This window comes from Marmota monax, unplaced genomic scaffold, assembly GCF_021218885.2.
Source record: "Marmota monax isolate L192 unplaced genomic scaffold, Marmota_monax_Labrador192_F-V1.1 WCK01_AAM20220418_F8-fsc00019, whole genome shotgun sequence".
Lineage (NCBI taxonomy): Eukaryota > Metazoa > Chordata > Mammalia > Rodentia > Sciuridae > Marmota > Marmota monax.
Window position 1 is genome coordinate 16122415 of NW_026695242.1, and position 26144 is coordinate 16148558.

At 33.1% G+C, this 26144-nt stretch overlaps 1 protein-coding gene across 3 annotated transcripts in view; it reads right to left on the bottom strand.

Annotated features, from left to right (window-relative positions):
- Cabcoco1 (ciliary associated calcium binding coiled-coil 1) overlaps positions 1 to 26144 on the bottom strand; it is a 102641-nt gene that overhangs the window by 19014 nt on the left and 57483 nt on the right. The window contains exon 6 of one of the 3 annotated variants that reach the window (XM_046419581.2): positions 12104 to 13422. The exons of the other annotated variants lie outside the window; for them this stretch is intronic. Within the exon in view, the coding sequence (XP_046275537.1) occupies positions 13408 to 13422 (15 nt within the window). The 3' untranslated portion in view covers positions 12104 to 13407. Of the gene's footprint in view, positions 1 to 12103; positions 13423 to 26144 lie in introns of those variants that run through there. 3 annotated transcript variants of the gene reach the window in all.

The following is a 26144-nucleotide window of genomic DNA, read 5'->3' on the forward strand; positions in this document are numbered from 1 at the left end:
GCTCTTATTTACTGAGAACTTACTTGTGCTTGGCATTGGGTTGGTTAAAAAGCATATTATACATTTTAGGTTTTTCTCACTGTAGTGCATTGTGAAAAGAGGTTCTATTAGTCTCACTTTTTTACTTTGTTTGTTTTGTGGTGCAGGGGATCAAACCTAGGGCCTTGCACAAGTTAGGTAAGTGCTGTACCATTGAGCCACATCCTCTGCCCTGGCTTCATTTTTTTTTTTTTTTTAAGATGAAGAACCTAAAGCACAAAGAGGTTAATTCACTCATCCAAGTCACATGACTAGAAAATAGTAAATCTGGTCAGAACTTGAACCCAGGGCTATTTGCCTTCAAAGTTCATACACCTAATTTTTAGGGGCAACTGGAATTCTACTGTTTTTTTTAATGGATCCCCAAAATGTTTATCTCCAGTTTATGGGTGAGGAATAGAGGCTTAGAAAAGAAAAAGGATGTAAGATGTTATGGAGATCTAAAAACACAAGTTCTCTGGTAATTGCAGAGAGAATTTGCTCATTACTATAGTGGATTGTTCCCAAAATAAATCAATGAAAGGCATAGAGGATTGAATTTTTTTTTTAAAAAAATGGCAAGATATAAAAAGCATTGGGTTTATAAAGAAATCTGAGAACATGCTTAATTCATTTGTGTAAATAAGAAAGCATAGTAGCATCCATTTGCTTTTGGCGACTAAAACTGCATGTGTTCCTTCTCAAATAGCAATTTATCCTATTTGTTGTAATTGTAATTACTGTTTTCAATGGAATCACAGCTTTCTCTAGGAAGAGGCATACAGAAAAACAACCAATAACCTAGACAGTTAAAAATACATTGAAAAATAGATATGGTTGTGTGAACAAATCTCTTCAACCATGTGCAGTAATGTGCTTTAAATCCATTTCCATATTTTTAATTAACACTTAGTTTCAAAAAACTTTCTGGAGGCCATTTAAATCACAAATTGGGGAAAAAGCAAATTTATTTTATCAGAAAATTGACTATGGACTATTTTGGTGGCTTTTATTATTTTTACATATTAATGATTAAAATTAAATATGGCCTGATTACTCATGACAGAAGACGACAGTGAAATAATTTTCATAGCTGATATAATTTTCAAGTCAAACCTGGTTGAATAAGATATTACTTCTGTTGTGGACGAGTTTCATTGTCCACACTGCAGCTCTCGTTCCCGATCAGATCCATCCATTTCACAAAGGGGATTATATAGCTGAACCAAACTACTTTTCTGGCAGAGAGCCAGTAGTGTATTGGCTTTGTATCAAGAGCTGTCCTGTGGGGACCTGGGTGCTGTTTCTGTCCTGTGGTTTTCAGACACCTGATTTTATGTTTTGAATCATTCACTTATTTGAGTGGGAAACAGAGAAATAGTGTTCTACAAATCTAGCACCAAAAGTACTGTCATCTGCTATGTCAAAATACTGTCATCATTATAAGTAAAAGGTGTAACTCGCCTCTCTGAGGTTACCTCTTTTGCCTGGTCCCACAACAAGGGCCACTATTTCCACATCTAGAAAATGAGGACAACAATGACTATTCACTTCATAGGTTTTTGTGAGGGTTAAATTAATATGTGAAAAGCACTTACACAGTATCTGGCATATACAAAAAACTTAAAAGTCTGAAGTTTTTTTTTTCTTTGAGATTTCATCATCACCAATTTATGTCGTTAACAATGCTGAATAAAAGCTCCCTGAGAATAGTGACTTGATCTATTTTGTTTCCTACTTTACTGCCTAGCAGGTGGCTGATAAATGGTGGGAAAGTAATAAATATTTATTGAATAATTAAATATGGGAAATCATTGTGTGGCCTCATATGGTCAATAAGTCACTCTATGATTATTTTTCTCTGCTATATATTCTCTTGTGGTGCAAGGCACTAAATTCTAGAATTTTCCCTGTATATTCTTCACCTTCCCCAACATGACTCATACCCAGGTTGCTCCTTATCTGGGTGTCCAATCCTGCTTCTTGACTTTCTCATACTCCTGCTGTACTTTCCAAAGGGTGTCCATGCAAGGAGAAGTTATAGAAAATGAATAGATGGTGGCATACTGAAATTTCAGGATGAGTGTAGCTCCCTGTTCCCTGATTAGGGAATTATTCAGGCCAGGGAAACCCTTCAAGGGTCATTCTGGGTTTTCACACTTGTATGAACACAGTCCTGGTATGAGGGGTTGCTAATGAAGCCAGTGAATCTGGCCCAGCATGTTAATTTACTCGATTCAGGGAACTTCCTGGTATTTATAAATGAACTCTGTACTTTAGGCAACCTATATCTAGATAAGAAAACCAGAAAAAGCACCTCCTGTAATATAATACTTCAACAGATTGTAATACCAATTGACTTTAGCAAAGCTAACATCATTTAAGTAATCAAAAAAAAAAAAAAATAGCAAAAGAGAAAAAGCAAGGACAATGAGTTACTGTCTCAAAATTCTGCTAGAAATTAGAAACCAGATTTTAAAACATTCAAATAATAAAGGTACATTGCAAAACTAAGCTATAGCATTAATTGGGTTAATATAATTATACAATCTGCAATTAAGTCTCAACATATTTCAGATTGCTAGTATCACTGGAAACATCAGCCATCTGATTATTCTCTTTGCCTCAGGAGGAGACAAAGTCTTTACCTTTGAAGGATCTGGTGTTCAAGGCATGTTTTGAAGAACAGATAGACTATCAAAATGTTATGAAAAGACACATTCTATTTCTTTAGCTTCTATTTGTATTAAAAGCTTTCTATTCTCATTCTATTCAACAATGATGTGTAAATACTAAAAATGACTGGGAAGGTAATATTCTTTATTCTAAAAAATGCCAGTTCTCTTACATTTTATTATAATTTATATATTTACTTATTGATGAATAATTTTACATCAGTTTTAGATGCAGAAATATAACACTGTAAATGATTCTTCTATTAGATTGATTTTTCTATTGGCATATCATGAGGAACTTTATTATTTTAACAAGAATTTTTTTAAAGTGTTTGCTATTATATCTCTGAACTTCACCATCTCACTAGCATCTGTCAGATTTAATCACCTACAGAACTACCTTATAAAGATTACCTTATCAGAAAAAGTGTCATCTTGTGAGCTTAGGTGTGAGAATTGCAAAATAAAGCTGAGCTACACTAACAACTGCTGTGCTAATTTATTGTAAATTATGTTTTTTTGTTTGCAGAGATAAGACATAAGAAGTGTTTCTATTTAAATTCTTTTCCTATTATTTCAACATAAATACCAAACAGCTCAACAAAAAAAAAAAAAAAAAAGAAAGAAAAAGAAAAGAAAGAAAGAAAGAAAGAAAAGCGAGAACATAGAATATTCCTTAAATAGGTTCTAGTGACAGTGAGATTTATTTTCTAAGTTATTGGTTCCAGTCATGTCACACTGTTCTAGGTGTAGAATCATACAGCACAATTAAGATAAAACATAGATGCTTAAAATGCTAGATGGAAATTTCTGATTGTCATGTGACCAGTGCTGATTTATAGGATATGAACTGGAAATAATTGCATAGCAAGCTGGTCTACAACAAAGCTTTAATTCACTGGGCTGACACTGTAAACTCATAATCTGTCGACCTAGCACCAGCCATGATAGATTACAGCCGTTCAGAACACATAAAGCATGTCCCTTTCATGAACATTCTGGGAACTGTAGTTCAGATGACCCCAGTAAAAACAACTGCAATGGTTTTAAGCAAGCTGGTTCTCTAAGAAATGTAAAAATCATGAGTCATTATATTATTAAAATTCAGAATTATGTGGCAATGAATCACATGAAGTTATCACCTTTAAATCACCAAAGAGAGCATAAATTAGGTCCTATAAAGCTCCATGAGTCTCAATGCATTTTTAACAAGATGAACCTCTTATATAAACAAGATTTTATTATTATATTTATTGTTATTATTATTAAAACTAGAGTGAAATTTAGTACTCATAAAAGTGAAGGGCAATGTTGCAGGGATTGAGCCAGAATGCATAGGCCTGTATTTTGTAGACTCCTTTATATAGCTCTGCCAATATATTTTGACCTATTCTTGTTCTTATGAGCCAATGCCAACATGGGAATTTGTGTGGTCTTTGATACATGCATTAGTGACAAGAGGCCCTAAAAACTGTCTTGGTTTTTAACCTAAACTAGTATTTGAACTCTAATATCAAAGAATCAGTTGTAAGGTCAACACAACTGTTCTATCCTGTCACCCCTGCCCCCGACTTCCACCACTCCCTTTAAAAAATACTTTGGAAGGAAGTTGAAATGGCATTTAAGAAAAAAAATGAAAAACCATTTTGCTAGATTTGCTGACTCTTTTGCTAGTATATATTGTAGCAGACACATGCTCTTTTTTTTTTCTTTTGTGTGAGATTTAGATTTTGGTTCAATTCAATTGATTTGGGCACATTCCATGTGCCAGAAACATCATAAGAGGATTTCTGTCCTTGCAGGGGTTTACAGCTTGCAGTTTGGGTGAGAAAGCAAAGAATACAAAGACGTGTACAATTATAATAGTATGTAAAAATGGCTACAAGTGGGCTATGTTATAGGGTTGTTGGTTAGTCTGTCTTTATTTAACTGACATCTGAGTGATGTGTCATTAGGGATCAGCCAAACAAAGAGCAAAAAGGGAAGGGCCTGGTAGGGTAAGTGGGTAAACACTATTTTCGGCTGACTGCTTCTCACAATACTTATTTAAAGCCAGAGGAATCAGTTGCAATAATTGACTTCAAATATAAAAATGTCAAAATAAATTTGGCTCTTGAATAATTTGAGCATAATTGTTAATTTCTAATAAATATTACTTTGATTATAAAGAACAGAAGAAATATTGTTGTTGGCCAATGGTTATTTTTACTTAAAATGTTAGAAGGCTACAAATAGACCTCTGATGATAGATCATGGAAAACACATTTGATAGCTAAATATAAAAATCCAAATATTAATAACTACTGACATTTATATAGTCCTTTTCTCCCAAAGCTCTTAACAAACATTACTGACTATATATACTTAGGAATAGCACTGAAATGTTGCTACCCTTTCAAAGGACTAGACACTAATCCAAGAAAAGAGTAACAAATATATGATTTACTTAAAATACAGGTTTTCACAATATAGTGCACATTTGGAACTGAAAACTCATAACACTTTCAAAGTGTTCATCCTATTTATTTCAATGTTATTGAACTTTTGGGTTTATTTAATTCCATTCCTACTGTGTCATATTTTTTCCTTAGATAGGGCCTGAGGTGGTTAATGGTGGCCATGGGGCAGTAGTAAGTACTAGGGCTGATGGCATACTTTCCAAGTACAGTAGCTTTGGCTCTTTAGCACCTCCTATCGTAATAAAGGCTGATATGCCAATGCCACCCAGTAGTGCCATCTACTGAAGAACTAGTTCTGTTTCATCTTGAACCAAGGATGTTCTTAGTTATCTAAGAAACACCATCTGTCTCAAACCAGTTTCATTTATGGACTATTTGATCAAATGAGTTGTTGCCAGGTTGCTTGATGACACTGATTAAAAAGATTCTCAGTTTGTTTTACTTGCTTGGACAAAGTGTAAATTAAGTGGCAATAATCAATTCTAAAGGCCAGAAAATATAAAATGTTTAATGTATACATTTAAGCCCTTACTATAAAATATTAATTATTTTATTGAATTATCATAATATCACTAGAAATGACAGAAATATAAATTAAAGTTCTTTATATCTCCTGTATTGATGTTATAATTTAGACATTTCAATTCAGGACTTATTCTAAATAACTTGCTTTAAATTTTAACATTCCACTTGCCCTTCTCTATAAATGTTATGTTATCTTCAAAAGTTAAGCTAAACTCCCAGTAATTCCTTCAAGCTTTCATATTTTTTTCAGAAAACAAAGAGCTATATATTTTTAAAACTTTTATTTATGCCATTTTCAGCATACCTTTCTAAGCATGCACTACAAGCGAAGTACTATCTTAGATTGTTGGGGATCCGAATAAAAACAGCATACAGTCCTGCCTTTCAAAAATGTCACAGTTTAGTCTGTGGGGGTGGGGAATGGCATATTAGGAAATTTGCAGAGTAAAATAATTATTAGCAGTATAAGTAGGGAATTTTAGAAAAAGGACAGCCAGTTCATTCTAACGAGAGGGAAGAGATTAAATATTCAGAGAAATCTTAAAGTTGAGATGGTGCCTCAGTTGAATGAGGATAAATAAAGAGCTAGCATGAAGATGGGGTCGGGGAGGGAGAGGAAATCCCAAAGGCAGGCAGACAGAAGTAGCTTGTAGAAAGTGAGAGACAGAGCATTCTAGAACAAAAGATGTACATGGTGTTAGTAAAGGGCTGGGGTCAAACTGGCCTAGGTTTAGTTCTGACTTTGGTATTTAATAACTACATGACCTTTTAGCAAGTTACATACTCTCCTATAAGACTTATGTTTTTTACATGTCAAATGGGGCAAGTAGCTTGCCCATTGACAGTCAAACAATTGGTAGAACCAATTTTATTGGGACTATATATCAAAATTTTAAAAAGTTAGCAGAAAAAATAGTAGAAAATGTTATGGTTAAAGTTCAACAACAACTAAGTGGAATTTAGTTTAGGAGTGCCAATGTTTTAAAATATTGAAATGTTGTAAATATTTGAAATTTCAAATGTGACTTACAGTTTTATAGAGTAGCTTATATCTGGAACTAAGTGCATATTTGTCTTTTGCTATAGCTACATTGAAAAAATAGAGAGAAAAATTCAAGAGGTCTATTTTCCATATGTCCAAATAATATTCAGCAATTTTTAAAAACAAATTTAGCAAAAGTTAGAACAATGTATTTCCCTCATCATTTGCTGAGAGGAAGCCTGCTTGATTAATGTAATTAAAGGGTTGCTTGTAACTCAAGACTCAATTAAAAAAAATAAATTTGGTCTTATTACTTTCTTCCAACTGGTGGTTTTCCTAGTGTGATTTTTGAGCTAAAATCTGTGGCTGCTTTGTTCATGACACATGAATTGTTTTAGCACATCCTTTCTCCTGCTGTGCATATGATTAAGAAAGCAGAGGTTAAATAGTGCAGTAAAGAATTGGGTAAATTCATTCTATTTTTGCTCACAGTGCCTTTTAGTCCCTCCTCCTCCTTTTCAGGACTGGAAGAGTTCAGAAACCTACTATCTTCTCCTGAAATTATTCAAAATATGTTATGATGAAAACACAACTTCTCTCTTTTAACATTCTCTGGTACACTGATTTTGGTATATCTCTGTTAGCAAGACAACCAAATGCAAGCACATCCTATCATTACTGGGAGCTAATGCATGCTGGACACTGTAGTAAGAGTTTTGCAAGCATTGTTTTATTTTTCCTTTGTAACAATCCTGTGAGTAAAAACATTCTTATTTTCAGATGAGGAATAAGAGGCTCTGGGAAGTTATTCTAGTGTTCTAAGTTTCCCAGTTAGTGGTGGGGACTAAGGTGCGAACTCTCATCTATCTCATTCCAAATTTTGGCACTTTATTTGATAGTTAAGAGTTTGATTCAAGAAATCTGAATCTAGCTAACTTGCATATCGTTGTTATGACAGAGGTTAAATTTAATTGAATAGAAACTTTATGCTCATGAGGGCAAAAAGCAGTCAGTTCTTGTTCTCTTTGAATTAACCATCTACTGTGGATGGGACTTCAGGGTATTGCATGACAAGCAGCATGGAAAGCTGTGTAGCATAGCTGAGAAACTATGACAAATGTAACATGTCCAAAATGAAGGAACTCTTCTTCCTTCAAACCTGTGCCTTCCCTGGTCTTAGAGGTAATGGTGCTAATATCCACACAACTGTCAAATTAAATCCTGGGGTCATCACCAACTTATTTGTTTCCTTCACATTTTGCATTCAATTCTTCAGCAAGGCCTGGCAGATCTGCTCTAAAACATATATGAAGCTTTTCTCTACCTTCTCTGCCACCACCCTCTTCCAAGCCACCTAGACCACATTATCCATCACCTTCCATCTGGTCTCCCTGCTTCCCCCAGTAAGAGCCATGTACAATAGCAGCCGGTGGATTTTGTGAAGCCCAAAGGTGAATAATGATGCAAAATTAGGTACAAAAGTGAATATATAGTTCACAAAAGTGAGTATATAGAATAATAAAAGAATTAACAACAAATTACATTCATTAAAAATTTAATTTAAAAATTGTTAACTGCTTAATCCATATCTACAATACATTTTACCCTATTTTTAGATATCATACTCAATAGCTCTTCAGATACAACAATATTATAATATTATTTTCCATAGAAAGAATAGGAGGGTTATTTGGTCTTTCTTCTAGTTTGGTTAATGGAAATGTTTTTATTACTGATAGTTTGGGAAAATTTAGCCTCATGAATGTTCACTAGTAATATCATATACATTTTAGGATTGCTGTCAAATTTGAGAAAACCTTTATCAAGTTTCCATCATCCATGAACTGCAATATTTAAAGTTATTTTCAGCTTCTCTCATGCAGAGAACAATTTAAAAGACTTTTTATTCCTTGAATGAAGGACTCATTAACCAACAAGTGTTGATGCCTTCACTGTACATGCATATTATACATTTTGTTATCTTAATTGATATTAGTAGTTGTTATTAAAATGCAAGAAGTTTAAATCTTCTTATGTTGTCTGATGTCCTCCTTTCTATTAATTGAATTATCAAGCAATCTAGATGCCTATTCATTGCCTCTGTTTAAGAAGTATCTCTTCTTATTGAATTATGACTTTTAATTGTTATGATCTGGATTCTGGGAAGTTGCAATTTCCTTCTTGAAGTCAGAATAATTTCTATTGATTTCATTGCTCATTTGCATTGCTCCTGTTTCAGCTTCCATTGTGTTTTTATTTTTTCAGTTCTTTAATAAATCAACTTTAAGATGACAAAAGACAGTACCCTACATATAAATCCAAATCACAAGTTGTAATTTCTCACTTGTTGAACTAAAACATTCCAAATGTCTGCCCAAATTACAGTTAAAGTGGTATATTTTAAATTTATTGAATAAAATGTTTGCATTTCATTTGCACTTTGGTTTTTATTCCAAGTCTTCAAAAATATATTTTAGAGTTCTTAAAATGTCATTTAACTCATGGCAAGACTTGAATAGCTTCTACACAGTTGATGTTTAAAAGAATTTTCCATAGACTGGCTTCTAGTTCCATACATTTCAAACAGAGTTTCTCCTCTACTTCTTACACATGTCCAGTGCCTGACCCCAAAGGACACACTCTCACTGTAATAAGACTTTGTGCCTGGCACCTGTGTGTAAAAATGTCATAATAATTGGTAGCAGAAAGAATACCTGCACACAGAGGGCTGGATATACATTATTATACAAGAATTTCCTCTCCCAGTTCAATTGATGACCTTTCTAACATAGTTGTCTTGCCAGTTTCTCCAATTCTTTGTAGGAAGTTTGTATGTTGTCATTCCTATACTATATTAAAGTATTTAACACTAAAATCATCATCACAACCCTTACTATTAAGAAAAATGGCTTTGCTAATCACATTAATGATATAATTGCACTTTTATGAACTCTTGTTCAAATCTGTACAAGTTTTGGTTCATCTAAGCTTATTAGTCTTTTATATACAACTGTTTACCAATTTCTATGTTAAAAATCTTCTTAATATTTCTTAAACTTGGCCTTTCTTTCCATTACCATTGCTATATCCTAGCATTTTTTTAATAATTTCTCAATTTCCTAACTTCCTAATTAGTCTTTCTGTCCGTAATCACTTTCATTTCAAAATGTTGTATGTAACATTGCCAAGTTACTTTGCTCAAAATACTGCTTTTATTATGCTTAAAACCTGAAAGCTAAATTGCTGTTAGTAACATTTAGATGAGAATCCTTACCAAAGATAGAATTTTAAATGAACTCAAAGTTCTGCAGAATTAAAGACACATCTATGTCTATCAAATATTATTAATTTGAATGAATTGGTTAGAAAACTAGTCAGTTTGAGGGCTGTTTGAATTATAAAATATTTTCTAAATACAATTGCACATTCAATTGATAACAGTTCCCAACTTCTCAAGCAAGTTTCCCAGAAAATTTAACCCTCATGCCCAAGGCATCTACTTTTTGTAATGAATTAACTTTTATTATGTCCTGTCTTTGATAAAATTAAGAAAATAGTGATATTTTTTTCTGTAGCACTTAGATTTCTGCACAACCCTTGTTGAAAAAGACTGGGAGGGCAACTGAAACTATTAATAAAATGTTACAAGCAAAGATTCTGGGTCTACCTCAATGATTTAAAAACAAAACAAAACGAAAACACACTTTATTTATAATTAGCAATGTCCACTTGCATATAAACAGCGGATGTTGCCAAATTCAAATGCTGTCCTGCGCAAGAGAGCAAGGCCAATTATAAACATGAATCAAGAGTAAAGAAAGATTTCCAGTGTAGAAGATGTTGTACAACCAATCAACAAATACATAAAAAAATGTTCATCATCACTAGCAATTAGAGAAATGCAAATCAAAACCACTGAAAGATTTCATCTTACTTCAGTCAGAATGGCAGCTATTATGCATACAAACAACAATAAGTGCTGGCGAGGATGTGGGGAAAAATGTACACTTATACACTGCTGGTGGGACTGCAAATTGGTGCAGCCAATATGGAAAGCAGTATGGAGATTTCTTGGAAAATTGGGAATGGATCCACCATTTGACCCAGCTAACCCTCTCCTTGGTCTATACCCAAAGGACTTAAAAACAGCATACCACAGGGACACAGTCACATCAATGTTTATAGCAGCACAATTCACAATAGCTAAATTGTGGAACCAACCCAGATGCCCTTCAATAGATGAATGGATTAAAAAATGTGGCATATATACACAATGGAATATTACTCAGCAATAAAAGAGAATAAAATCATGGAATTTGCAGGTAAATGGATGGAGTTAGAGAAGATAATGCTAAGTGAAGTTAGCCAATCCCAAAAAACCAAATGCCGAATGTTTTCTTTGATATAAGGAGGCTGATTCATAGTGGGATAGGGAGTGGGGAGCATGGGAGGAATAGACAAACTCTACATAGGGCAGAGAGGTGGAGGGGAAGGGAGAGGGCATGGGGTTACTAATGATGGTGGAATGTAATGATCATTATTATCCAAAGTACAGGTATGAAGTCTCCAATTGGTGTGAGTATGTTAGAGTCTGTAAACAAGTCAAAATAACACCTGGCATTTTGCCAGGGGAATGTTAGAGTTCGTAAACAAGTCTGGATGGTGCCTGGCAAAATGCCAGAGGGAGTGGTTTGAGAAGTAACAAAAGCGAGCCATTAAGTGTGGAGATTCCTTATTGGTTTATGCTAATTAGATAAGCTGTGTGGAATGTATAAATACTGCTCCTGTCCTGCAATAAACGGCTTCCACTCCTGCTGTATCAACGTACACAAGTTGTTCATCACCCGGTGGAAGCCGTTTATTGCAAGACAGGAGCAGTATTTATACATTCCACACAGCTTATCTAATTAGCATAACTAGATACATCAGTCAACCAATAAGGAATCTCCACACTTAATGGCTCGCTTTTGTTACTTCTCAAACCACTCCCTCTGGCATTTTGCCAGGCACCATCCAGACTTGTTTACGAACTCTAACATTCCCCTGGCAAAATGCCAGGTGTTATTTTGACTTGTTCAGACTGCCGCATGAGTATACTATGTATACAACCGAGATATGAAAAATCGTGCTATATATGTGTAGTAAGAATTGTAATGCATTCTGCTGTCATATAAAGTTTAAAAAGAAAGAGGTGTTGAGTTACATGAATGTGCGTGCATGTGTGTGTGTGTGTGTGCGTGCGTGCACCAGTGTGAGAAATGTGTACCACAGATAAGTTCACATTTCTATGCCCCTAAAACCAAACAGTCTCCCCATACTGTTTGGTTTTTAGGGGCATAGAAATGTATATATAAATCATTTAGTATATAAATCGTAAGTGTCTTTGTTCTTTTATAAACCAAAGTTTACTATTAGTGCAGACGAGGTTGATGTATTTGAAATTCAAATTTATTGGTGCTTAAATTAGTATTTTTTACTGTATAGAATTTGTAAGAAGGTTAAAACTAGTACATTTATTGTCAAGTGTAGTTTTTATGATATAATATCGCATATATTATAATTTCTATGTTAAGAGTTATAGGAAAGAAATAATTTTTATGTGTGGTGCTGGGTTTCAAGCCCAGGATCTTATAAATGCTAGCTAAATCTTCCCCCACTGTGTTGCACCCCTTGCTGTAGGAAAAATTATATTTTGAGAAGAAAAAGTATAATATTTTGATTCTAAGCTATCATTAAAGTGTCTTAATTTAAGTATTTTAAAATTAAAGATGGATACTCTTCATTTGTTAGCAATACAAAGTAGCAACATTGGTGTATTTGGGTAAAATACCAGTGATAGAAAACCCAAAGATCCATCAGCTTTAACAAGATAGAATTTTCCATTGCCTTCACATAGCAGTTCAGAAGTAAATAGTACAAAGCTCTTATCGTGGCTCTCCTTTTTTACCAAGTCTTTTGGGATCTAGGTTCCGTCTGTCTTGTAGCTCCTTTATTGGCTCCATTTCCAAGATTATGTAATGGCCCCAAACACCCTTCATATTCTAGCCAACAAAATAGAAAGGTTAAAAAAAAAAAAGAGTGTGATCCTTAAAGAGCACTTACATGAAGTTTCATAATTTACTTCTCATATGACATTAGTGAAAACTTAATTTTGACTAAGTGTACTGACTTATTGCAGAAAGGTTGAGGAATTAAGTCTTTATTCCACTTAATTATTCACTCAGCTAGAAATCTTCTATTAAAGGAAAGTGGAAATGGAAAGATAATACTAACATACAGTATTGACCTCACTTTTAGTTGTTTCCTAACTGTATAATAATAAACTGTACCAACTGTATCTCTTTGGAAGAGAATATGGGTAGGTGGACTTATGCCAGTAAATTATACCCCATTACAGTGAAGTTTAATCTGCTAGTTTTTGGCCACAGCTGTGCATCAAAATCAAAGATGCACTTGGAGCTTTTAAAACCTGGAGAAGCCCAGCCCTATTCTATTTAGTGGAATCACAAAGGGGGTGTTAATAGTTTCCTTTTCCAAAGTGCTCCAGGTAACTCGGGTCAGATTTAAAGACAACAGAGGAATCCCCTTGGTGGGCCTTCTGAACCATAATATTTCAGAACTGTTAAGGGAAAGGACTGTAGGAAAAGATTGAGTCAGAACTGTGAGCACCTTTCCAAACCTTCGTTTCTTCCTTTTGATTTTCTGACTCAGTTACTCATTCTTCTCTTCCTCAACTTTCATCAGGCCTTCAGAGTAGTTTTTGCTATGACACATGTGACAGAGAATGGAGAGAAAGAAAATGTTATTTAGGGTTAAAAAAAAAAGATTTCAGAAAGGTACGTTGATAGTAGATAATGGTAACTTTCTCAGTTATAGCCTCAACTCCTTGAAAACAAGGCCTTCATTTATTCAAGAAGGCCTGCCCTGGAACCAGATTATGGCTCTCTGTCTAAATCTGGCTACCCCAGGGGATCATGGTTGAAAACTTGGACCCAAGATTTGAAGATTACAAAACCTAGTCTTAGGTGATTTCAGTCTGATTTTATGACAGAAAACTGCTCTCGGACATTTTTGGAGTTTAGGAAGAAAGCAGATCAAGTTCTGGCTGATATTGAATAAGCTTTCTGAAGAAAGAGTGTTCTCAACCTTTGTCTTCCCTTTGGACTATGAGCCAAGTGATGCTGTCATGTAGATGGCATTTTGGAGTTCATCCTGCATGCTTTGAGGGACATTCTTTAGCTGGGCCCCAATTTTGTCTTACTGATTTTTAGACTGATCTACAGAGACATCTTACATTTCCCATTTGTTTTTAGATGAAATTGAATGTATTCCTGACTTTGGAAAATCTGATTCTTCTAGATTTTCTTTGGAACTAAAAGACCAACAAGGCTGCTCCGTACTAAGCTTACTCTATCTAAAAGTTTAGGTTAGTTTAGGTCTCTATTATGCTTCTAATCTAATGTGGTCTCATTAATTAAGCCATTTTCCCTGTTTCACACTTTCTCATCCTATTTTTGTTTTTATTTTAAGATTCTGTCCAACACTTGTAGTTTGGATGTGCTTACTCATAATCTTTTGATCATGGCTATGGCTTCAGAAAGAGCTCTGCTTACTTCTTCAGGTGTGGACATTGCCAATTACCTAATAGTCTATAATTACAGACATTTAAACTTTGAAAAAACCAGTGCTTCCCCCTTTCCATTTGCAGGAGACAGATTTAAAGAGATTTATGTGAAAAGACAAAAATCCATTGTATTTTCTGTTGACACAAAATGCTGTAGCTAGCTTTCTGGCTTTTCTCTTAACTCTTTTCATTTTCTTTTTCCTTCCCCTCTCTACTTCTTACAGAAAGTCTTAATTCCGGTCTAGTGGTTCCTAACACCTATTTAGTTTCCTATGGAAGAAGGAGGACAGACTTTTGAGTAGTCGGTAGGCATCTTTAGCATTAGCAAATTAGAAAAGGTTGGTTAGTGAAGCAGTGAGCTAGGAAAAGAGTAAATAAAACAGAAAGTATCAAATACCTGAATCTTCCAATCTGAGAATGTTGCATATATTGAAACTTAATTATAAATGTGCATAAAGAGTTCTTAGTGTGTGTGTGTGTGTGTGTGTGCGCACTATATAAAGTTTATATTTCCATTCCTGTGAAACTAAGCAAAAAAGGAAGTTTAGGGTTGAGAGGGAAAAAATGAACCAAATTATTTCAAAATATGTATCTAATAAGTAACTTTAATTTATCCTTGGGAAAAAGTTAATTCTTGAACTGAGAAAAAAATGCTTAACAGTTTGAAAAAACTTTTGCATTCAACTTTTGATGGATATAAATAAGTACATATTTTTTTATATGGGAAAAATTTCTGATTTCTATTTGTGCATGTTATTTTAAATGCACAATTACAATAATGTCACACATCCCTAAATGATCACCCTTCTATGTATTTTACTTTCTTTACAAAGAGCATAGAGGGAGGGACATATGATATTTAGTGGAATATTTCTATAAAACAATGACTTGTGTTAGGTCCTTGTAAAAAATCTGTACCCAAATGAATATATGTATTCTAAACAAAATCTTCTTTGTCATTTTTTCTTTTGTAATTTAAAAATATTATAGTTTTTATGTATTTAAAAAGAAAACTGTTTTCATCACATAAAAAAACATGTAAGTTAGAGAATTCATTTAGGTAAATGAATACTTAACTAGGAAGTTAAGCATTTGATTATGCTATTTCCTCTTTTAGTATTTATTAAAATAACAATCAGGAAACGCCCATTTCAATAAAATAATTAAGAAATGAGATGAAAAACTGACATTCCTCAATTTATATTTTGCATTGTAAATCTTCTGAACTGGGAATGCTTTTATATTTTAAAAACAATTTAATATCTAGTCACAAATTTAAAAATGACCAAAGTAAACCGAACTTCAGGAATTCTGGATGTGATGAGTTTGCCACTTAGTTTGGAAAATCACTCTCATGGGCACAAAGATGAAGTTTTAACCAAACCTCCACAGGAGGGCACTATAGTGTGACTCTGGTATATGTTGCAACTGCAGCAACCCACTCTGTCCTTATCCAGCTCTTGATTAAATGTCTGAAATAGTGAGTCCTTCTCCTGAATTAGAAAATTCTACTTTCCAAAAGTCAAGATAAGTAGATTTCATATGTGGTAAATATTTTTCTTTGGTAAACATTAAATTATGAATAATTTAATCTTTTTTTTTGAGGCATATATTCAATGTAAAAATTTAATCTCAAAATAGAGCAAAATTGGTAGATGCATAGTCTGAATGAAGCAAAACATAAGTAGGTGAAAACTATATAATACTTTAAAAATAACAGGAATATTTTAGAACTACAGAGCTAAGCAATCAAAACCAAAAGACATTACAATAGAGAAATGCACTTATTACTTTACAAATGGTATGCATATATATAAATAGTATAAATGGTATTACTTAAAAATTGTGTATATTACTTATAATGGTATTCTAGCTAACTAAACAGCAGATAGATACATCAATCTTACCAAGCGTAGATATAATCAAAATATAAATTTCAAAGCATTTCAAAGCTGGTTCTCCTTATTCCCATAAAGACTCTCAAAACATTCACTGTAATAATAAAGATGGAGATTTGGCCCAAATTGAGATTTAAAACAAAATGCCCCTTGTCCTAACTTTCAGTTTCATGATCATATTTTCAAGTCATTCTCCAGAGATAAAATATTTTAATATTTTGCTAGATTTAAATCAATACAAAAGTAATTATAATGTTGGCAGTTGCCATGTGTCTTTGTGAGCCTTGCCTTATGATTTTGAGGACTAACAGAGCTATACAGAACAGACAGTTTCATTAAAGTTGAAAAGTAGCAGGAGTAGTGGTTATAGATACAGATTATATGGTTCCAATAACTGTTTATATAACAATCTATTTCCAGTAAGGAAACTATTCATTTCATTCTAGTTTTACCAAAGAATGACTTTTTGGTAAATCTTAGAAATGGAGGGAAAAGTCTTGGATGTTTTCATTATCTCTATGAGAGGTATATATTGTCTTATAGGCAAATATTGGTAGTTTTAGTGTTCTGCAAATTTATACTTCAAAAAATAATGTAACTACAGTACACATCTGACAGTTTTCTAAGCTTGCCATCTATGTTAGAACTTGATGGCATCATAATTTCATACAAATGCAAAGTACTTGCTTAAAGCAGAGAAGTTCTCTAAACTTTGATGGTTCACACCTGTATTGAATAAATTTGTTAGTAATTAAAATGCTGGTTTATTACTCTCTAGGGAATCAGGACAGACTGTTTTAATTTAAATATCTTTTCTTTTAGCTCATATTTACTGATCTTTATGTCAATAATTTAAAAAATAGATTTTAAAACAAAAATAATCAGATAATCTTCCTGTACTTTACAAAACTATTTAAAAATATTGTTATTTTGTAAAATGGCAAGTTTTATATACCAGACAATTAAATAATAGACTATATAACACCAATGTTTTCTTTAGCTTTTTAATGGAGAATACTACAAACACTTCAATTATAAGATTCTTTATTACTTAGAAGAGGTAAGTTTGAATCACATGAGCCTGATATCAGCCTGATAACTAGTACAACTTCTGAGAATAGATTAAAGATGGGACAATTTCCACAGCATTTTATATCACTCTGAGAAACTAAAATATCTTTCTCGAAATTTTTTTTTTATTCAGGAAATTTTGTTTTTTTTTCCTTTCCTCTCTCCCTCCTCCATTTCTCTATTCTTCCCTCCCTTCCTTCCTTCCCTTCTTTCTTTTTTTCCCCCAAAGTCAAGAAGATATACCAATACATTTTTTATGATATATAACTTGTCAAAATGAAAGCAAATTTTGGTTGATTTCCAGGTTTGATTCCGTCTAAAAAAGAACTCCTCTAAAAAATTAGTAATTTGAAGTACAACTGTTTTTCTAACTTAATAAGAAAAATCAGAAGGTAAAAAAATGTGCTAGAAACATCCACAATACAAAGTGGGTAAGAAGAAGATTGTGATTAATTTACAGTCCTGGATTTTATATGGGCTTCATCTACAGGTGTAGGAAGTGACACAGCCATGCCACCCTGGGCAGGATTATGTCATAAAACTCAACAGAAATGTGAAAGCAGTTTCCAGTAACTTCAAATTTACACATAAACTACCAAAATAATACATAGTATTCCCACATGATCATTAAGAACAAATTGCAGACTAATGCGGCACTCTTTGCCAAACTTTGGTGTGCATTTCTTATACACAGCTATTAAAATTAACTTTGATCTAATATTGCCATGTGACCCCCAGACTCCAAGAAATCCTACCAATTATCTCAACAATGTTGTTTATAAGTCTAGGATCCAATTCAGGAGCATATGTTGCATGTAAATGTCCCTTTAGTCTCTTTCAATTTATAAGAGTCCCCCAGTCTTTCCTTATTTTTATTGACCTTGACATTTTTGAAAAGCCTAGAATAATTACAGATTTTTTAACAAAATATTCCTCTTTGAGTTTGTCTGATGTTTCCTCATGATAGCCACCATTGTACTCTTTGAGTCTATGAATTTGACTATTTCATATATTTCACATAGGTGAAATCATGGAGTATTTTTTTTTAAATTGGGTATAAATAGCTTATTTCACTTAGCATAATGTTCTCAAGATTTATCCATATTGTGCATGTTGTAGAATTTCCTTCTTTTTAAAGGCGAAATACTATTGCATCATATATATATATATATATATATATATATATATATATATATGCATTATGTTTTCTTTATCCATTCATCTGTTCATGTGCATTTAGGATGTTTCCACATCTTGGCTGTTGCGAATGGTGCTGCCTTGAATATAGGAGTGCTAATATATCTTTAAGATTGTGATTTCAAGCCTTTTGGATAAATAGCCAGAAGTAGGATCCCTGGATCATAAGGCAGTAAGTAACATTTTAAATTTCTGAGGAAACTCCTTATTGTTTTTCATAGTGACTGAACCATTTTGCATTCCTTCCAACAAAGTGCTAGGGCTCTGATTTCTCCACATTATTGCCTACACCTGTTATCTTTTCTTTAATTATTATTTTTTTGCAATAACCATCCTGACATGCACAAGTTGATATTTAATTGTACTTTTGATTTGCATTTCTCTGATGCTTAGTGATATTAAGCATTTTTCAAATACATATTGGTTATTTGTATGTCTTCTTTGGAGAAATGTCTTGAACTGGATTTATAATGCTACAGAAGCATAACAACAATTACTAGGCATTGATTGAAATAGGCCATGGTACGTAATTATAGTTTATAGCACTCAGGATTTCAAAGTAAATATAATCTTTAAGGATGCTCATTCTGACTGAAGTGTCACTGTTCTGTGCCCTATCAGAGGACAAAGAAAAAAATTATATAATCTATGTTCCATCTCTCTATCACTCATCTTAAAATCCCTTGTTTACAGTGATACTGTAAACAATATCACAGGGTTTATTCTAGCCTCCCCCTTACCACATATATGATTTCCTTCTCCTATAGTGACAAAACCCATTATTCTTGATTTATTTACTTATTTGTTCAGTGTCTCCCTTATGTAACTACATTTCAAGGGTGTACCAACCAAAAGCTCAACTCTGGACACAGGCTCCTCTCTTCCTTCCCTCATCTTCCTTCATTTTCCTGACCAGCCTCCAAAGAAGGCAATGGGAATGGGATGAAGAGAGGAGGAAGAAAGCAAGACAGGAATCTCAACTCTGGTTACATCATTACCCTAAACAGCTGCCAGTGTGTTGGATGAAAACTGGACCCTGGAATGATAAATCATATGTCTGCAGTCACCTGGCCAGTGTGCTGAAGGAAGCTTAGCCAGGTCAAAATTTCTGAAAATTCAAATTCTGGAGGAAATGTTGGGGTCTATTTAATATCAATTGAAATAATCAGGAAAACTATGTAAACATTAAAAAAAATACTATCATATTTCCTTATAATCTCCAGGGTTCAAAACATTTTTTTACTTTTGAAGGGTGACATGAAATGCATAAAGATATCACAGATTATTCATTCTTTTTAATTAACAATGTACTTTTAATGAGTTTAAATATGAGGCTGGCTCCTTATTGATAGGTTTTTGTCCAGAGATCTGCAGTAACCTGGTGGTATTCCATGCTGCTTTGTAAACGACAGGTCTGACTGCAATACTGGTAGACCTGTCTCCATATGTCCATATTTTAGGAGATGTATTTTTATTCCAAACATCTGAGAATTGATGTATCAAGTATTAAAAGCCTTTTACATAAATATAGCTAAGAACTAACTTCATATATTTAAAAGAAAAACAAACAAGAAAAATAGAAAAAATAACAGACAAAAAGATTTACAGAGCAAAAAGGAACTAAAGAAATCTGAAAGCTATATTATCCATATCTTTATATGCATTCAGAAGTGTGTTGAAACAAAGGAAGGTTCAAAAATAGGTTTAATCCTATGACACTGTAGTCTAAAAATACTGATGTTTGTGACCCACAGATTTTAGGGCTTTAGAAATAAATTTTAAAACCAATTCTGTAACAGATGCTAATGTAAATGATGCTTACAGGCATTGATAAAACACTTTGCCTTCCTTCTACTAACATATTCCATAATTATACTGTGACTTAAATAGTTTATATATAGAGAGATGAATGTGGAACAGGAGGAAAGTGTTCATACATTAGCATTCAGAGTAAGTAATTCAAACATCTAATTGTTCCAGCCCAAGGAATATTTAAAAATATTACCAGTTAGGTGTTCAAAATTATTTGGGTTTTTATTATTAAGTCATGCTGATCATTTGCAAAATTAGAAAATGCTCTTGATCAACATAGATGCACATTATAAAAATAGAAAAGGAATAGAATGACAATTATCAGGAAAACATTTCTGTTTTTGTTTTTTTATTTGAGATGTAGGCAAAAGTCATTTTTTAAATCCTAGCTTTTACTATTATAAAAGAGCTATGGGTGAAAATAGACTTTTTTTTTCTTTTACTAGAGAGATGCTATGTGTAAGAGGTTTGATTGTGCATTCTTTGAACTGTAGAGCTGTTTTGGTTGCATCTTAATTAATTTGAAACAATTTAAATATCTTTAATATTCTAAGAACATCAGAGAAAATCTTAGCATTATAAAAATAATTATTGAGAATTATGCAATGGCAAATTTATGAATCTTTCCCTTTGTAGTTAGAATGATTTGGAAACTTACAATCTTTGTAAATTCCAGTTTTATTTGTGTAGATATCAAGATTCTGATATTTTGTGGGTTGCACAAGTACAATTGTTTCAACTCAATGTTTACTGAGTTTCTTCTTATGTTCATATCTGTAGAAGAGTCAAACAAGAAATAGCTCTACCTTCAGGAAGTTAATAATCTAACTGAAAGTGATACCTCAAAGCACATTTTGTGTCTTATTATTTATACAAGTGGCATAAATGAGGACTGTGGAATAAGAAGTAGGTCTATTCAGTTCTGGGCAATCATATATGATGCCACAAATATTAGTATTTTCTAAGTATTATATATATAGTTTTTTCCCTAGTGATTTTTGTTTAGATTTATCATGGCAATAGAGTTGTCTAAGAGAATTTTAAAATTTGTAAACAGCTTTTATTATTGTGCTGTTTCTGTATATGTATGTTTTCACTCCTAATTTGATTACCTCATTGTCAGACAGTTTTTATGCACTATTTCTAACAAAGGAATTTACTGAGGCTTATTTTGTGGACCAAAACATTACATTAAAAATTTTTATGGCAGCTTAAAATAATGTCTTCTCTATGGCAATAGATATATAGTTTATATGTGTATTGCATATTAATAAATATCCACCAGAGACTGTTTACCATAGAAGAACTAAACAACTAATTAGCAAATTTACCCAGCCAGTTGACATCAACTAGGTTTTGACATCACCTTTCACAGGGTGGGATGATGGTCACATGGCTGGCCATTTTGGCCCTATATGGGATGCTCTCATGATCTCCAAAGCTCACCCAGTGGATTGACGGAGATTTTGTCATTGCCTGCAGCACATGTTCAGTTATCTTTCTCTGTCTAATCCTCTCTTTCCTTTGGGGTTGTCGAACCCTACTACAATCAACTCCATTTTGCACCCAAACTCTGTGACCATCTGATTATTTGATTGAGAAATCAAGCTCGTGACACTGAAACTTGGCTGGATTATAATAATATGTGGACTTTTAAAAACAGATGCCTGGGTAAGTGGAAGGTATGCTTCTTCAAACTTTGTACATTTGGAGATAATTTCATGTTGTCTGGAAATTTAAATATACTAATTTTGAATATGAAATTCTAGAATCATATCTCTTTTCTTCCAAAACACTGGTAATATTTTTCTTGAATCTAGAGCTGCTAATGATAATTCTTAAGTTAAAAGTGTTTTTCTTCTCCTTTTTCTTACTTCTTTCTTTGATAGTGACTCATTTTTATTTTTAGATGCTTTAATGGTGAAGTTCAATCACTTCACTATGTCCCAGAGTTTGTCATTATTTACCTTTTTATTCTACAACAGTGACTCCTTTTGTTCTTTAGATCCTGTCTGCCTTCACTTCACAAATATTATTTCAGTTATATCTTTGAATGATTTTTTTATTACTCCATTCATTCTGCTCTTGTCTTCAGGAACAGAAGCCCTATGTATGTTGGATGTCCATTACTTCTCTGGAAATCCTTGCCTCTGTGTATTTCCCCTCATTTTTCTTGTGTGATTTTTTCTGAAGCTTGTTCTCCATATTATAGGTTTTTTTTTTTGCATTGTCATTTTTACTCATTGCTATTTCTAAATATTTTAAAGTCCTTTAAAGTCATTATTTTTCTCTTTCTTCAGAAGACCAGTTCCCTTTTCATTTTATTCTGTTTTTGTCATTATATGTCATAAGTGTTCCCTTTAATTTCTTTGGGAGTTCAAAGCATGTATACTTTAAGACCTTTCCTCCAAAGTAAACCTTCACCCATCTTTAGTGAGTCTGTGTGTTTGTTCTTCCCCTCCCTTCCTCTAATGCCCTTTCCCTGTCCTGTCTTCCTCTTTCCTCTCTTTTCTAACTTTTCTTCCCTCTTCTTCCTCCTCCTCTTTTTTCCTCTTTCTGGCTTGCTAAACATATCCAATTCTGGTGCCTATTAACTCTGTACCCCCATCAGTATGTAGAAAGCAAAGGTACCACAGACTCCTGACATAGAAAAGCAGCCTCCAGTTTAGGAGTTTCAAAAAGTTTTGGAAAAACACAGAAGGAAGGTTTTCATACCCTACAGCTTAAGATTTGCTCCAAGGTCTCACCACTCTTGATTAAAAGAGTTGGTCAGAAATAACATAGTGCTGTTTGGAGAAGTCACTTTCCATGTGCTTCCTCTTGCAGTGAAAAGCAGATCATATGCTGAATATTTTCTGGATTTTTGAAAGTTAACTGAAAAAGGGGTGATTTTTAGATTTTTCTATTATGTGTCAACTGTAACTCCATATTATATTCATAAACTGGAGAATTTAAGCTTTTCATGTGGTTTCTCAATATTGCCTACATAACATTGTACCTACTAGTTGCTCTTTGGATTGTTTAGTATAGGTTTACCCTTTCTTAGTTTAGATGGGAAGTAAAAGAAAATAGTTTTGTAAACATGTCCTCGTGTCATTACATTTCCCAAATGTTTTAAGATTCAGGAAAGCAATGATCAAAATTAATGTTCAGTTTAAGATACAGGTAGTCAGGCTCCTATTAATACTTCCTGAAATACTGAGACATTTAGGAGTAAATTATATATTAGAACAATTTTTCTCCATCAGTCAGTGTATTAAGGTGATTTATTTATTGACATAATGACTTTCTGTAAAATTAGCAAAGTGTTTTCAAAGCATATTTATAATAAAAAGTAACCGATGAGTTTTTCATTTGACAACTTTATTGAACTTTGTATTATGATCTAGAAATAAATTTTGAACATCTAGAATATATAGGCATTGGGTAGAAATGAACATTTTCTACAAGTTAAAAATATGCCCCATCTGTTTAATAAAGTTTATTTCTATAATAGACTGATGAATTGCTAGATCTGGTGAAACAGTACAGGCATTAATATCTTTCAGTAGATAAAATTGTGGTGACTTTTCAAAGTGAATTGGTAAATATTTTATTTTAAACTTGGTTGTTTGAACTTTTTCCAGTGAACTATCCACTTTGTGGACTGAAATGTCAGGTTTATTAGTTGGCTTGGCCTGCTGTAGTCCTACCCTGCCTCCTGACCAACACTCTAGAAATTAAAGCACACATAAATGTGTGTACATGTACACACACATATTCACACCCAAACTCTTGACACTAGATGCATGACTAAAGAATAATATCTTTATAGAAAAACTTGCTTACTTTAATAACTTTTTTCTAAAAAAAAAAATCTATGGTTGCTCTTCACAAATAATTTGTAACTATTTTAATTTATACTTAGTTATTTTAATGTTTTTCAGGGAATCGGCCACTTTTTGGACTAAAATGAACAGTTTGATTCATTGCCATAACACTGCATAGCCCTAACCCACCTCCTGACCCTGACATTGGAAGTTAAAACATCTACACAAATCATCAAGTTAGTGGACACAAATACATACCCAACTCTGACTTTTGCTTCATGTCAAAAGTAATAATTGCTTTATGGAAAATGATGCTGATTTTATGGCAAAAAAAGTAGGAATTTATCATTCCAACTACTTCAGGAAGGGCTTGTGTATATTAAAGCTCAATAAAGTTCCCTTTAGTATATAAAATACTCCCACATTCAATTATAGACATGGCCTTGGGCTGTTCATTGTATCCAACTGGAACCACATTGACTACCATCCTTTCAGAATTTGTCATGATCTAGCCTGCCTTACCCACTGGACTGTATTTTCCAATGATGTCCATTACATAGCTCTGCTCATCTTAGATTCATCTTGATCATTGAGGAATATAATCTAATCCTTGCTTATGTTACTAATTTCAACGCTTTCAAATTTGAATATGGAATGTTCTTTGGTAATCTTTCTAAATTCTTCATGTCTTTGAAGGACCATCTTAAACCCCAGCTCCAACAAAATTTTATTTTGCTGTTATATTCCACCTAAACTCTCCTATGAATTCCCTAAATATTTAGGTTTAACTTGTAAAATAGATTGTATTCCTTGATCTTAGGTACCATATAACATTTCCTTTTTGTTTTTCAACATTCATAAAGCATAGTATTGAACATGTAAGACCTTTTAGTTTTAAAAAATATCAGAAATTTGTTTAATTTTTATCTAATTTTAATAGTGTACTATTTCCTCTAAGTAGAATGCAACTTTTTAAAACGAAGCTACTGTTAACCGTTTTTTTTTTTTTTTTTTTTTTCCCTGTATGGGTGATTAAAGATTTTAACATTACATCAAAAACTAAAGTAATTGAAGTCTTCAAAGTTTCAATAGGCAGAAAATGGATCTATTTGTTTTTACAAATAGGAATGCATTTCTCTAATTGCTAGAGATAATGAACATTTTTTCATATATTTGTTGATTGATTGTGTATCCTCTTCTGAGAAGTGTCTGTTCAGGTCCTTGGCCCATTTATTGATTGGGTTATTTGTTTTTTTGGTCCTTAGCCTTTTGAGTTCTTTATATACCCTAGAAATTATTGGTCTATCTTATGTGTGAGGGGTAAAAATTTGCTCCCAGGATGTAGGCTCTCTATTCACCTCACAGATTATTTCTTTTGCTGAGAAGAAACTTTTTAGTTTGAATCCATCCCATTTATTGGTTCTTGGTTGTAATTCTTGCTCTATAGGAGTCTTATTAAGAAAGTTGGGGCCTAATCCCACATGATGAAGATTAGGGGCTACTTTTTCTTCTATTAGACACAGGGTCTCTGGTTGTATTCCTAGGTCCTTGAGTTTTGTGCATGGTGAGAGATAGGGGTTTAATGTCATTTTAATGCATATGGATTTCCAGTTTCCCAGCACCATTTGTTGAAGATGCTATCTTTTCTCCAATGTATGTTTTCGGCACCTTTGTCTAATATAAGATAATGGTAATTTTGTGGGTTAGTCTCTGTGTCCTCTACTGTGTATCATTGGTCTACCAGTCTGTTTTGGTGCCAATACCATGCTGTTTTTGTTACTATTTCTCTGTAGTATAGTTTAAGGTCTGGTATAGTGATGTCACCTGCTTCACTCTTCCTTCTAAGGATTGCTTTAGCTATTCTGGGTCTCTTATTTTCCCAGATGAATTTCATGACTGCTTTTTCTATTTCTATGAGGAATGTCATTGGGATTTTTATTGGAATTGCATTAGATCTATATAGTGCTTTTGGTAATATAGTCATTTTGATAATATTAAATCTACCTATCCAAGAGCAAGGTAGATCTTTCCATCTTCTAAGGTCTTCTTTAATTTCTTTCTTTGGGTCCTGTAG